General features: G+C 43.9%; 2 protein-coding genes across 13 annotated transcripts in view; one reads left to right on the top strand and one right to left on the bottom strand.

Moving 5' to 3' along the window:
- CUNH10orf71 (chromosome unknown C10orf71 homolog) overlaps window positions 1–15,075 on the top strand; it is a 1,142,779-nt gene that overhangs the window by 544,280 nt on the left and 583,424 nt on the right. The gene's annotated exons all lie outside the window — the stretch shown is intronic.
- LOC143930478 (uncharacterized) overlaps window positions 6,846–15,075 on the bottom strand; it is a 98,078-nt gene continuing 89,848 nt past the window's right edge. Inside the window, exons 3-4 of the mRNA XM_077454820.1 lie at window positions 7,680–7,826; window positions 6,846–7,587 (exon numbers count right to left, since the gene is read on the bottom strand). Of these exons, the coding sequence (XP_077310946.1) occupies window positions 7,430–7,587; window positions 7,680–7,826 (305 nt within the window). The 3' untranslated portion in view covers window positions 6,846–7,429. The remainder of the gene's footprint in view (window positions 7,588–7,679; window positions 7,827–15,075) is intronic.

The raw sequence follows: 15,075 nt of genomic DNA, 5'->3' as shown, positions 1-15,075 counted from the left end.
GATGGGGACTTGTCGATGTACTCGGACCACATATTGTGTTGGTACCGGTACATCGACAAAATCTTTATCATCTGGGATGGCCCGTGTGATCTCTTAGAACAGTGGCTTCTGAGAATCAATAAGAACGATTTTAATTTACATTTTACTATGAACTCGGATCCTGACCGTATCACTTTTCTTGATGTGGAGGTTTATAGGGGTGAATCAGGCAAAGTACTGAGTAAATTATATAGGAAACCAACAGCAGGAAACTCTATTCTATACGCGTCAAGCTTTCATCCTAAACCCCTAATTAACTCCATCCCTTACAGCCATTACCTTCGAGTTAGGCGCAATTGCTCGGATGAAGCCGTTTTTCGGGAGGAGGTGAATCAGCTCTGCAATAGACTAATTATGCGTGGATATTCCCATACCTCCCTGAAACGTGCCTTCAAACGGGCTTGCCTCCACACTAGAGGTGACCTGATACATCGTAACCAACCTAAAAGGAAAACCGATGAAACCAGATTCATAACTAAGTTTTGTAATCAACAGGATCAGTTTAAGAGAATAGTTTAAAAATATTGGCAGCTCCTTACCTGTGACCCCTTTTTAGGCAAATATGTGACATCTAAACCTTCTTTCACTTTCAAATGAGCTACATCTATTGGTGACACACTTGTTAGAAGTGAATTTCAAGGTGAAACCAGCTTTACACATTGCAAATATAAAGGCACCTTCATGTGTGGCAAATGCCACTATTGCAGATTCATGCTTACACAAAAAAAAACACTCTTACCCAATGGAAAAATCTTTTATCCAAGACACTTTGTCAACTGCTGCACATTTGGAGTAATTTATTTGCTCCTGTGTGAGTGCAACTGTTTCTATGTTGGCAAAACCAAACAAGAATTTTGGAAACGCGCATACAGGCATATTACTAATATGCGCACCTGCGATCCTGATCTCCCGACCGGGCCACCGCTAGTAAAAGAGCTGGAAGAAGAAGCGGTGGCCCGGCAAGAAGAACTGAAGAGGGGGATAAAACCCCCGAAGTTGGAAGAAAGGGCGGCGGCGACAGAAGACCGGGCCTCCGCTAGTAAAAGAGCTAAAGGAAGAAAGCGGAGGCCCGTTAAGAAGAACCGAAGAGGGGGACAAGACCCCCGAAGTCAGGAGAAGACCCCCGGGGGCGGCGAGAAGACCCCCCAAGATGGAAGACCACCAGAGCTGTGCAATAAACTATTTTTGACCCTTGTGTTTTGTGGTATGTGTGGTTCCTTACGCCCAGTCTACGTCTGGATAATTAAAATCCCCCATTAAAATTACACTTCCCGTCCTTGCCCCTAATCCAAATTGTAATTGGAGGTTTGCCTCCCCCTCCTCCCTCTGGTTAAGGGGACTATAGCATATGCCCAGTATTACTACCCCCTTAGTTTCCTCCCTTTGTAGCGCTACCATTAAGGATTGCTCCCTTAGTGATGTTGTCTATCACATTCCCTTGTACATCATGTTTGATATACAGGCATACCCCTCCCCTTTTTAACCCTATCTCTACCTCTGGACCCATTGCTTAATTTAAAAGCCCCTCTAACTTGTCGGCCATCTTCATTCCCAGCCGATCTGCACCTTCCCCATTTAGGTGCAGTCTGTCCCTGCTAAAGAGCTGGTAACCGATTGAGAAGTCGGCCTATTTCTCCAGAAACCCAAAACTCCCTTTCTAGTGTGGCTTGAGGTCCCAGTAGTATTTCTGAGATTACTACCTTGGAGGTCCTTTTCCTCAAGTTAGCTCCTAAGTCCCTAAAATCGTTTTTTAGGACACTCCATCATCCTCTGACTTTGTCATTGGTGCCAACATGCACCATGACAGCTGGGTCTTCCCCAGTCCCTCCAAGTTATCTGTCCACCAGATCCATGATGTGCCGAACCTGAGCACCCAGTAGACAGCATACAGTTTGGCGCTTCAGGTTTTTGTGACAGATTGCCCTCTCTGTCCTTCTAAGAATTGAGTCCCCTACCACCAGAATCTGTCTTTCCTTTCCCTTGGCTTTACACCCACCCTCACTGGAGGAGTTAATCCCCTGGTGGCTAGGGGAGTCACTCAGCTCCAGCAATGCTGGTCCCTGACTGGTTTACATGTATTGAACATTTACAGTTACATATCTGTTGTATGTTATTTTTTTCACATTATTTAATTTATTTAGGTGACTATAAAGCAGTAATTATTCATGTTCATTCTTTAATCATACTACAATATCATGCAGGTCTCAGCATACTTAGCACAATGGCTTGGTGGTCTGCTCAGATGTCTCCAAAGCACTCAAGTTATGAGTTCAAATCCCAGCAAACCTACCACCCCACCAGCTGTGTCTATTTTTCTAATGCAGAAGCAAAAGGAAAGGGGGGGGGGGGGCTCTGGAGGGCAGCTGCACTACGGAAGGCTTTTTACCCTAATGCATAGAATGCATTAAAGTGAAAAAACACAAGGGTTTACAACCCCTTTAAACTAGCGAGTGATGTTTGGAATTCCACACCATAATATTATTGAATACTTATATACCATTGCTTCGTCTATTTTCAACATATTCTGCTGAGTCCAATGCAATCTTTTAGTAGGTGATACCCTCTGTGGGATTTAAACCCATGAGTCTTTCAAGGTAGAAATGCTGACCACTAGGCTATTGGGCTGAGCACATTCATGCATAAAAAACACATTTACTAGTGTTTGATGTTTTTAATTCTATACAATAACGATTTGCAAATGAGCCATTAATATTATGTGGCTTTGGCTATTAGGAAAAAAAAAAACTTAAAAATGGCTTCCCCCCCAGTCCATACCAGGCCCTTCAGTTCTGGTATGGATTTTAAAAGGGAACTCAACGTTAAAATAAAAAAAAAATGGCGTAGGGTACTCCCAAAACCAATACCAGGCCTTTTGGGTCTGGCGCAGATTTTAAGGGCAAATCCATACCACACCCTTAGCCGAGCATGCAGCCTGGAGGTCAGGATAGGGTGGGGACGAGTGAGCGTCCCATCCTGAATGAATGAATGAATGAAATACTTATATAGCGCACAATGCGAACTGAATCGCCTCTAGGCGCTGCATCCTGAACCATACCAGGCCGCATGCCCTAAACATGGGGGGTGGGTGCTTTGGGGCAGGGGGGCTCTGCCCCATATGTTGATGGGGAAAAGGGCCTCTTCCCAACAACCCTGGCCGGGGGTTGTCAGGGTCTGCGGGTGGGGGGCTTAGGGGATCTGGAAGCCCCGTTTAACAAGGGGGACCCCAGATCCTCCCAATGTGAATGGGTGTTGGGTACATTGTACCCCTACCCATTCACCAAAAAAGTGTCAAAAAATACAAACCCCAAGAGACAGTTTTTCACAAATTCTTTACTAAAACAATAATAAAAAAAAGTGTCCTTAAATGTACATCCATTATCAATCACGGTGCCTGATGAACCTGAAAAATAGAAAAAAATATAAATGCTCGCCCTCAATGGTAGGGATCCCACCGTATGCTCTCAGTGCCCTTTGACAGTTCTTTTATAGGCAAGGTCAGGACCACCTGAGTACATTAATCTGTGGCCCGGTCACATCAGAAGGGGACAGGGTCACCCAGTTATGTCACTTGCCAATATAACATCTGTTAAAGGCAGTTAAATTTTTCGGGTCCATCGGGTACCGTGATTGATGATCAATGTGCATCGTGAGACACTTTTTTTTCACAAAGGATTTGTCAAAAACTGTCTCTTGTGAAAATGTGAGATTTAGAAGCAATCATCAAACCACGGTCTTAGCCCTTGTACACACGATCGGAGATTCCGACGACCAAATCCATCAGAGTTATTCTGACGGATTAATTCCGGACCAGGTCCGGAAGTGATGTTGCATACACACGGTCGGACCAAGTTGTTGGAATTTCCAGTTGCCAAGAACGCAGTGACGTAAGCCATGTACGGCGGACCTACAAAAGGGAAGTTCAGCACCACACCTGGCATCCTTTGGGCTCCTTCTGCTGATCTCGTGTTTATCGCGTGTTAGTAGAAGTTTGGTGAGAGACGATTCACGCTTTTCAGATTAGTGATTCAGATCGCTACTGCTCTTCGATTTCTGCTTGTCTTTGCGTATCTGATAATCAGTGCGTGCAGTCAGTAAGTATTTGTTTCTCAATGTGGACTATATCTTGGTATAGTACACTTTGATTTGCATTTCTTATTGTCTGCTTGCTTCTGCTATTTAGTTTGTTCTTTCAGGCATTGCTGTTTATCGGTGCCTTCTGTTGTCCGTTCTGACGAGCCGACCGTTTTGAAACCATGTTTCGTCTACGTACTCGTTGTAGAGTTTGTGCTGTGCAGGGCCTTCGTGTTCGGGTTGTTACTTTGACACAAGCCCAGTCCATGAACAGGGAGGGGAGACGTTTGTGGACCAAGAATTGGTTGCGCCAGCGTGACCAGTTCTCGCACATGCTTTGCTCTGTGAGATCCCGGAGAATAATCCTGATGATTTCAGGAATTATCTCCGGATGACGGACCCCGTTTTTCACCGTCTGCTGGCTTTGCTGACCCCTTATATCAGCAGGCAGGATACCTGCATGCGGCAAGCCAACACTCCGGAGCAGAGGCGCATCGCCACGTTGCGCTACTTGGCGACAGGGAGAAGCCTTCAGGACCTCAAGTTCTCTACAGGCATCTCCCCCCAGGCTCTGGGGATCATTATTCCAGAGACCTGTTCTGCCATCATTCAGGTCCTGCAGAAGGACTATATGAAGGTAAGTTTTATCCTTTAACATCACATTCTATGTATTTCATGATTGCTAATGTCTGGCATTTCTTTCCTCATTCCCTAATTACCATCATTGCAATATACTCTAATTCATATACTCTGCCCCTTTGTCCTCAGGCATATTTGCCTCACTAACTTCCCCACCATGCTCTTCTTGGCCCATAAAACTATAGTCTAGTCACTTACCAATGTCTTTTGTCAGCTCCATAGTATTGCTTTCCCCTAAACACCCCCTAAAATGTCTACAAATGTTGTGTGTGCTTCAATTCATGCAGAGTGACTTTTTAAAAAAGTTTTGGTTGTGCCAAACTCATTAGGAACCCCCCTCCCCAAAACTGCTAGCTCAGCTGATAGCAATCCTCTATCTGATGACTTTACCAAACCCAATACACACTCTACCTACCTTTTAGATGCTCACATTTATGGATGAATTCACCTAAGCATGTAGTGCAAGGGCCTGCCTCAATACTTTCAAATGCTATTTTTTTTTGTTTTTTCACCTATTAATTATCTTGATATGTAATAGCAGAATGTCAAAATGTGCTTCCATTTTGTTTTCTTTTTGGTATTATGACACTTCTTACCTGTCCGGTGGGCTGCCAATAGTGTAACTAAGGAGGGGCTTCCCAAAGTATCACACATTATTTAGGCATTCAGCTCTCAATCAAGTGGAGAGGGTTACCTGTCCAAATCATCCCCCCCCTCATTTTTTAGCAAGGGCCCATCAGATGGAGGGATGGGGTGGTGATGACTCTCATAAGGGGACCTTAGACTTTAGGCTTTAAATACTCAGTTTCCAAAATGTTAGACAAATTTTGGCCAAAAATGTTGGTGTCTAATCTGCTTGCAATGTTGATTGTTTAAATTACTCATTTTGGTTCTTGTTTCACTCCACAGTGTCCTTCAACGCCACAGGAATCGCAGACTGTGGCCTCCCACTTTGCCAGTCGTTGTGACTTTCCCAATTGTGGAGGAGCAATTGATGGGAAGCACATCCGCATCGTCCCACCACCCAACTCGGGCTCGTACTATTATAATTATAAGGGGTTTCATAGTATCGTGATGTTGGCGGTGGTGTCTACGACATATGAGTTTTTGTATGTGGATGTGGGGCAAAATGGATAGATGTCGGATGGTGGAGTGTTCGCACAGACGGAGTTCTACTGCGTCTCCAGAGTGGCAGTCTGGGCTTGCCACCCCCAGATGAGAATCAGGAAGGACTCCCGTTCATCTTCGTCGCGAATGAGGCGTTTGCCCTGGCGAACCATCTGATGTGGCCTTTCCCGATGAGGACCCTCACCCCAGACCAGAGGATTTTTAATTTCTGCCTGTCCAGAGCCCGAAGAGTGGTGGAGAACACTTTTGGTATACTGGCCAGCCGGTTCCACCTTTTTCTAACGCCTATTCACATGGCGGAATACAAACTCAATCATATAGTGCTGGCGTGCTGTGTTCTGCACAATTTTCTTTAAAAAATTCCTGCGAACTATGCGGTCTCAGTTGGCCAACAAGAAGCAGACTTGCTGGAAAATGATGATAACCTCACGGGCCTTGAACCTGCTCATCCTGGCTTGCCCCCCCAAAGCGCCCGTGAGATTAGAACCCAATACATGGACTACTTTGTGGGTAGGGGGGCCATTGATATGCCAGACAATGTCTGAGAGGCATTTTCTCAATAAATTTTTCTTTGAAACTCCTTAATTTACTGCTTGGCTTGGTTTTAGGTGTCTCCTAGGTAAATTGAGTTTTTGTCTTGTTGTGCCTTTTTCACCAACAGTGCAAACCCAATTTCTGAGTGAGATGAGGTGACAGTCTCTTCTTCAGATAATCTTATTATGTTGTGGGTCTGCTACACACACACCTTGTTTTTGTTAACTAATGTATGTAGTGCATTACTGACCAAAATCGTGCTCATTTTCAGCACCATGGCAGGAAAATGGCATGATTGTCCAAATTAACACATCACTGTGGGTGTTTTTTACTAAAGGCACATCCACTATGCACTACAAGTGCACTGCAAATGTAAACCTGAAACTGCAATTGGAGTGCAAAGTGGAGTTTCCTTTAGTAAATAACACCCATTCTCACCGCACTCCAAAATTTTACTCCAAATACATCTTTGGCACAATGAAAAAGGAAGCCACACATTGATGATAATTTAACTTTTTAATCCAAGCACATTCACATGTGCATTTAGAAAAGGTTTTTACAACAAACCAACAAATTGTGTGTATCAAAAACAGTCTTCCAGCTAATTTATGTTTACTTGGTGTTTTTGTGTAAACAGGCATGTATCAAAGTGTAACATACAGAACACAGCAACTTACAAAGTTCAACTTTGAAAAGTGAAGACAATATCAGACATGAGTATGTACAAACTGGGCTGCTATTGCCTTCATCACATGGGGTATCACCCCTGTAAAATCCAAATTTGGAAGATGCACACAGTGTGTCAACATGTGCTATCTCCCATCATGTGGGATCAATGTACATGTTTTGGGGCTGCAACCCCTTCATCTCAGCCACTTTACACAAAACACGTACATTGATCACCCATGATGGGAGATAGCGCATGTTGACACACTCTGTGCATCTTCCAAATTTGGATTTTCTAAAAATACAAAAGTTGTGTTTTAAAATAGCAAAACCCTAGCTAGTTTGGGCTGTTTCACACTCTCCCCAAAACATCAGTGATGTTCTTCATTTTATTTTTAACATCATTGATGTTTTGCTGTATATTTTCCAAATCCCGATTGCACCCCATTATCTCTGCAATCAGGATCTTGGCACTTTCACTGGTAAAATGGGATTCTTCTTCCACACAACCTACAAAACAAATCAAAAAAACACACCATGTATTAAAAATATGGTGATATACATTGATGAGCTTACCTGAAGATGTGTTCTCCAACACTCACCTGTTGTGGTGACAATTTGTCCAACTTCAATGATCTCTCCTTCCTCCTCCTCCTCCTCCTGCTCCTCTGCTTCTGGTTTTGGTATTTGGCCTTCTTTGGGAGGGGTGTGGTCCCTGGTGTCCTCATACTTGCCGAGTCTTCTCTCCCCTATGAGAATGTAAAAACAGAATAATTAGCACACAGAGGGCCGAATTAGGAATATGAAACATTGCTTGGAAGTGTTGTACAATTGTTTTTTTTTTGGCCGAGCTCCAAGGTGAGAACATTATTGGGGACACTTTGTTCAGCTGGAATACTTCCCTGCAGAACGATGTTTCTTACGAACGAATGAAACCATAAACTTGAAAGTGCCCATTTTAAAATGCACAACATGAAATAAAAGCACATGGAGCAGTATGCAAGCAAGAATAATGATATGAACACACGACAACTACTTACTTTTTTAAAGAACATGCTTGATCCTTCTGTACTGATGGTGCTCCCTCAGTTTCAGGTCTGACCAGCGTTTTGTCAGTTGATCCTTGGATCGGCATACCCCAAAATTCTTCTGAAGACTCTTCACAACTTTAGTCATGATCTTGGCCTTTCTGATATTTGGGTTTGGGTAAGGTCCATACTTCCCATCATAGTCGGTCCTGTTCAATATGTGCACCATCTCCAACATCTCTCCAAAAGACATATTTGAGGCCTTAAATCTTCTCTTCCTGGATCGGGACGTTTCAGGGTCCGGGCTTTCCTCACCCTCCTCCTCGTTAGTGGAACTGTGATTGTGCACCTGCGTTCTCTCCGCCATGTGTTCTCCCCAAAGCGAAGGGGCGGGGAATAGTCTAGAAAGAACGTCAGGGGCGGGCGGAGTTTCACGCATGCGCACTGTATATAAAATATACAGTGCGTGTGTCGTCCATACGATCGCGACAATCGTGCAAACGAAGGTAAAATTTTGAACTTGGTGCATCACTAGACTAGACTGCTTCTATCTAGGCCGATGTTGGGACAAGATTAGGAGGGTTTTTCATGGCATTATTAGTATTTTAGGGTTTGTCTTGTGTTGTGTCTTGCAGACAAGATGGATCCATTCCAAAACCCCAATTTTATGGGGCTATTCCTAGAACTGTACAAGGAGATGCCCTGCCTGTGGCAGATCAACAACCCGTTTTATTGCTACAGAAGAAAGAGGAAGGCAGCGCTTGAGAAACTTCTTTCTTTGGTGCGGATCATGGTCCCCACGGCAGACATGGCCTATTTGACTAGGAAAATTGGTGTAATGAAGAGTATATATCACAGGGAGAGAAATACGCACCTGGAGTCCTTGAGATCAGGAGATCCAGATGCCGTTTATTACCCCAGGATGGTTTACTTCCAGAGGCTGCATTTTCTGGTAGACCAGGGGGTACCCAGGCCACCACTCTCCAGTCTTCCTTCAAGGCATCCTTCACCCCCAGCTGAGGCTTCCAACGTCCAACCTGGGCCTTCCAGGCAGCAACATGTGGTGGGGCCCAGCTTGAGACAGGTATTGCATTGTTGAACATATTTCTTGTGGTACATTTAATGATGTTAACTAGATGTTCTTATTTATCAGTAAGTTGTGATTTAACAAAGTGGTTTACATATCAATAGACAGTAGTGACCAAAAATGATTGGGACAAGAATGAAAAATGCTGGGCTCATAATGATAGTCTGTTCTATTTGGTAACATTCAATTTGCAAAAGTCATGAGCTAAAAATGGTGTGATTGATGGGCAAAAAAGTAAAACTATGTCCCATTTTCATACACAGGAAGACCTCAGTCGGGGGGAGGCTGCGGCAAGTGGCAGCCAGGAGGTTGACCAACGCCCTCCTTCCCCTCCTCCTGCAACAACTACAGGAGCCCAGCCACAGCCTCGAAGGATGCCTGGAGGGAAATGCCTAAGGAAGACGAGAGAGTGATGGCCTGGGTTCAGTCTGGTCTGCCAGAAGCCTCTTGAAGAACCACATCCTGGGGACATAGATGGCATCTGATTTTCCTGATCTCTAGGACTTCTGGACCAGACTTCTCTCCCTGAGATATGTACTCCTTAGGCCACCAATTTTTCTTATTCTAATTTGTTCATGTCTGCACTGGGGGCCAAAGGCCGCACCAAAGTAACACGTTTCTCCAGCGCTGCCTTCCTCTTTTTATTTTATTGCGACCAAAATAAAGGTTTTTTTTGTTTGATGAAATACTTGTGTATGTGTTTTCCTTCAAAAAGGACAGTTTAGTTGTGAGCAGGCAGGTACATTTCCCCAAAAAAAGTGAAATGAATAACAAGGGGTACCAACACTAAACAACCTCCTGTAGATTAAAAAATCTAAAAAATATAATAATGTTATTGTGGTAAGTTTACACACAAAACACACCCCAAAAAATGGAAAGATGAGCAAACTGTCAAAAAATTAGATGTTTAGGAAAACCAAAAAATATATATATATATATATATAAAATTGTGTAGCTGTGACGAATTCAAAAATTGTATTGCCGAAATGGTTAAAAAAGAGTCAGGAAATACGTTCGGGAGAAGTGTGTGTGACCATGAGCATCAAAAGAAGTTCCTTCTTGCAGCATTGTAAAGAACAAGAGAATGCGCTTCATGAAATAATTTTTAACATTGCAGCGTGGCGAATGTGCTATATCGATTACGAGCAGTAGTTTTACCTGAACGAGTGCTTCCGTGTCGGAATTTGAATGTGAGCATGTGTGGCACCTTGTCCATCGGAGTAGGCTACACATGATTGGAGTATGTCCGATCGGAGCATTTTGTCTGCTATTTCCAGCAAGTTGGAAAATTTGCTCCGACGGATATTCCGACGGAAACAGTCCGATGCATACCACACACAGTCTGAATATCCGACAAAACGCTCCGATCAGACACATTCCGTTGGAATCTCTGATCGTGTGTACAAGGGCTTAGTGTGATATGGGTCTGGAATTATGCATGCACGACCCCCGCCCCCCCCCACAACTCAAAAACATAGCTATTTGTAACCCCCTACCACTACACACACTGCAAAGAAAAATTCAGGCCTGTTCTTAGGCCAAACACCCCCCACAAATGCAGGCCTTGAAATAACCTAGCTATGTTTGCTAGCACACCCACCTAGTAAAGGACACACCCACCAGTGTAATGGTTTCTGTCACTTCATGTATGCTCACACTTGTTCATCAGGAACACACACTCTAAACAAATGAAAGAATGCATCAGCATAGATATCTGTGCAGGGTAAACCTCAAAATAACAAATGTCCAAGGCTGTGGCCATGATCAGTGGTCCCAAAAATCTCCAAATTAAACTTGTATGTTGTTGGGCATGTGGAGGGTACAAAATAGGAAATTACAACTTTGTGAGGGCTGCTTCACACAAATTGGTCATCATTCATCATCAGCATACAACATTAAAATGTGTGCAGGATCACACCAGACTTATACATCCATATCTGGCCCAAAATACCACAGTTCTAGATGTGGTGCAAACTAGGGATGAGCCAAACACCCCCCTGTTCACAGCAGAATATGCGAACAAACAAAAAAATTGTGCGAACACCATTAAAGTCTATGGCGCGTGAATGTGAAAAATAAAAGTGCTAAATTTAAAGGCTTATATGCAAGTTATTGCCATAAAAAGTGTTTGGGGACCAGGGTCCTGCCCCAGGGGATATGTATCCAGGGGACGTGTATCAATGCAAAAAAAAGTTTTAAAAACATCGTTTTTTTTGGGAGCAATGATTTTAATAATGCTTAAAGTGAAACAATAAAAATTTAATATTCCTCTATATATCATGCCTGGGGGTGTCCTTAGTATGCCTGTAAAGTAGCGCATCTTTTCCATGTTTATAACAGTACCACAGAAAAATGTTATTTCTAAAGGAAAAAAATGTCATTTAAATCTGCTTGCGGCTATAATGTGTTGTTGAGTCCCGGCAATATAGATAAAAATACCAAAAATACCAAAAAAAAATTGTGTGGATATCCCCCCCCCCCCCACAAAATCCATACCAGGCCCTTCAGGTCTGGTATGGATATTAAGGGGAACCCCACACCAAAGTTTTAAAAAAATGGCGTGGGGTCCCCTAGACCCCCAGGCACTATATACTCTGAACAGCAGTATATATACTATTCGGACTATCCGACACACAAAATTTGAGATCTGGATCTCAAATTTTCCAACAATAAAATCAGTTCTCATAAATTACGATCGTGTGTACACAATTCCAATGCACAAAGTTCCATGCATGCTCAGAATCAATTATGAGAAGGAAGCGATCGGTTTGGTAAAACTAGCATTCATAATCGAGATAGCACATTCATCACGCTGCAAATTTTAAAATCTTTTAATGCAGTGCATTCTCTTCTTCTTTAGAATGCTAGAATAATGAAGTTGTTTTGCTGCTCATATTCACACAGAGTTCTGACAACAAGATTTCTTTATTATTTCTCGTGATCTCATGAATATTTTTAGTTTTTGTTTTTGTCAGATCTCCATAATAATGTTTAGAATTTGTGGTTATAGTTTTTTTTTATCCAGGTCTCCTTTTTTTATAGTGATCTCCATCATTTTTTCTTTTGTTTTGTGTCAATTTACCACAAAACCATTATTATCTTTTATTTTTTAACCTCAAGGAGGTTGGTTGTTGTTGATTTCCCTTGTTAATTTCACATTATATTTTTGAAATGTACCTGCCTACTCACAAACAAACTGTCCCTTTTGAAGTAAAACACATAGCCAAGTATTTGTCAAAAATAAATAGACATTTATTCTGGGTCATAACAAAATAAAGAGGAAGACAACGCTGAAGAAACTGGTGAAATTTGCGAAGCCGTTGTACCCCTGGGCACACATGAATTATTTTACAGTCAAAATTGGTGGCCTGAGGAGTCCTTATAATAGTGAGCACAATCTGGTCCAGGACTACAAGAGATCAGGAACAGCAGCAGATGACATATCTGTCCCCAAGCTGTGGTCATACAACAGCTTGCATCTTTTGTCAGACCAGAATGAACCCAGGCCATCACTCTCTTGTCTTCCTTAACCACTTGCTTACTGGGCACTTAAACCCCCCTCAGTCCCAGACCAATTTTCAGCTTTCAGCGCTGATGCACTTTGAATGACAATTGCGCGGGCATACAACACTGTACCCAAATTAAATTTTTTGCATTTTTTTCCCACAGATAGAGATTTCTTTTGGTGGTATTTAATTACAGCTGGGAGTTTTATTTTTTGCTAAACAAACAAAAAAAGATGCAAAAAAAAAATTATGTTTAATAGTTTGTTATAAAATTTTGCAAACAGGTCATTTTTCTCCTTCATTGAAGTGCGCTGATGAGGCGGCACTGATAGGCTGCACTGGTGGGCACTGATAGGCTGCATTGGTGGGCACTGATAGGCTGCACTGGTGGGCACTGATAGGCATAGTTAAGGCGGCACTAATAGGCACAGATAAGGCGGCACCGATGGGCACAGATAAGGCGGCACTGATGGGCAAAGATGGGCACAGATAAGATGGCACGGATGGGTGGCACAGATGGGTGGCACGAATGGGTGGCACTAAGGGGCACTGATAGGTACCACTGATAGATGGGGCTGATGGGCACTGATAGGTGGCACTGATAGGTGGCTCTGATAGGTGGCACTGCTGGGCACTGATGGGTGGCACTGCTGGGCACTGATGGGCACTGGTAGATGACACTGATGGGCACGGATATGTGGCACTGGGGTGCAGCACCTTTGTTGAGGCAGATTGTGGGCACCTCTGGGTGGCACTGTGGGCACTGCTGGGTGGCACTGCTGGGTGGCACTGTGGGCACTGCTGGGTGGCACTGTGGGCACTGCTGGGTGGCACTATGGGCACTGCTGGGTGGCACTGACGGGGGGCACTTATTTTTTAATTGTGTTTAGTGATGAGGGGGCAGGTGGGCACTGGCAGGGGGCAGGTGGGCACTGGCAGGGCTGGCCGTGATCGGGACTGATGTCCCGATCACGGCCGCCGGTGATCGGCTCTTTTTTTTTTCTCCTCGCGCTGTCAGCGCGAGGAGGAATAATAGCCAAATACCGGCTCCATTATATCACATGATCAGCTGTCATTGGCTGACAGCTGATCACGTGATAAGGGGTCGGGATCGACCCCTTTGCTCGGATCGGTGATCAGGCGAGTCTCATAGACTCGCCGATCACAGAGCGCGCTGCGCGCGCCCCTCAGGGGGGGCACAGGCCGCTCGTGCACGGGACTACGTCAATAGACGTAGTCCCGGCAAAGGCAAAGGAGATCCGCGCTGTAGCCGTCATTCAGCTATAGCGCAGGTCTCAAGTGGTTAAACACTTCCTTCCAGGCTGTGGCTCTTTTGTTGGAGTTGTGGCAGGAGGTGGAGGAGGAGGAGGACCATGGTTGAACTCACAAACGTGGCTTTGACATGTGAGTTGGCCTCTCAACCCCTTATTTAGGGCTTGCAACATAAGTTCCTCACATAAGAGGCGTTGGCCCTCCTCCATTTCCTGCATTTTGCAGGCTGCCATGTAGGCATAGTCGTCTTCATTATTGGGTGGGTTCTGAGGGCCACAGTAGCCTTCCGAAATAGGCCAATTGCTGCCTCCTCCAGGTTACTCCTCTTCCTGGGACTTTTTTTTTTTGGAAGGTGGAGCTGAGAGATCTGGGATTCGGGCAGGCTACTGGGCCTGGCCACCTCCTGGCTGCCACTTTCCACAGCCTCCTCCTGGCTGAGACTTTCCTGTGTATGAAAAAGGGACATAGTTTTCATTTTTAAATAAGAAATACCCCCTGTACAAGTGGGATTATAAATGACCACCAACACCACACAAGAATTCAAAACATAAAAAATACTTTATTAACAAAATACAGGACAAAAACAGACTTAAACCAAAGGGACCACTAGACTGACAGTGTCCCTGTGGTGTATCTACAGATGTGTATATACATTGTTATATAAAATAGGCCAACCAATATATGTTGAACATACTCTTTACTTATAAACCCACACCCGTTTCTAGTTGCTGATATCACAGAACTTTCATCAGGGGTGAAGAGAGATAATTAGATGGCAGATTGATATTTCTGAAATAATTTATCAGTAATCGATGCGATAGAGACATTACATGGGATGCCTGTTGCTAGTATACATAGCTCTGTTTCAAGCAAGAGTCTGGTCACGGCTGCTTCCCTAAGGTCCACCCTTCCTAATTATATCTGTAGGGGGAGAAAGGGTTGCTACCAATATGTAGCTATCTCTGTTGTCATATAGTAACAAACCTTACTTCAAATAGCTGGTAGCCTCAATCGGCTCAGAGTTTTCAAAAGAACCTTTCCCGCAAAGTGGACCCGACAAAGGGCTAAAAAATAAAGCCCATAGATTTGCTGCCGGATAGAGCGG

Source organism: Lithobates pipiens, unplaced genomic scaffold (genome assembly GCF_037356315.1).
Source record: "Lithobates pipiens isolate NorthernLeopardFrog02 unplaced genomic scaffold, aLitPip1_a1.2 Scaffold_25, whole genome shotgun sequence".
NCBI lineage: Eukaryota > Metazoa > Chordata > Amphibia > Anura > Ranidae > Lithobates > Lithobates pipiens.
This window is presented reverse-complemented; position numbering and strand designations above follow the sequence as displayed.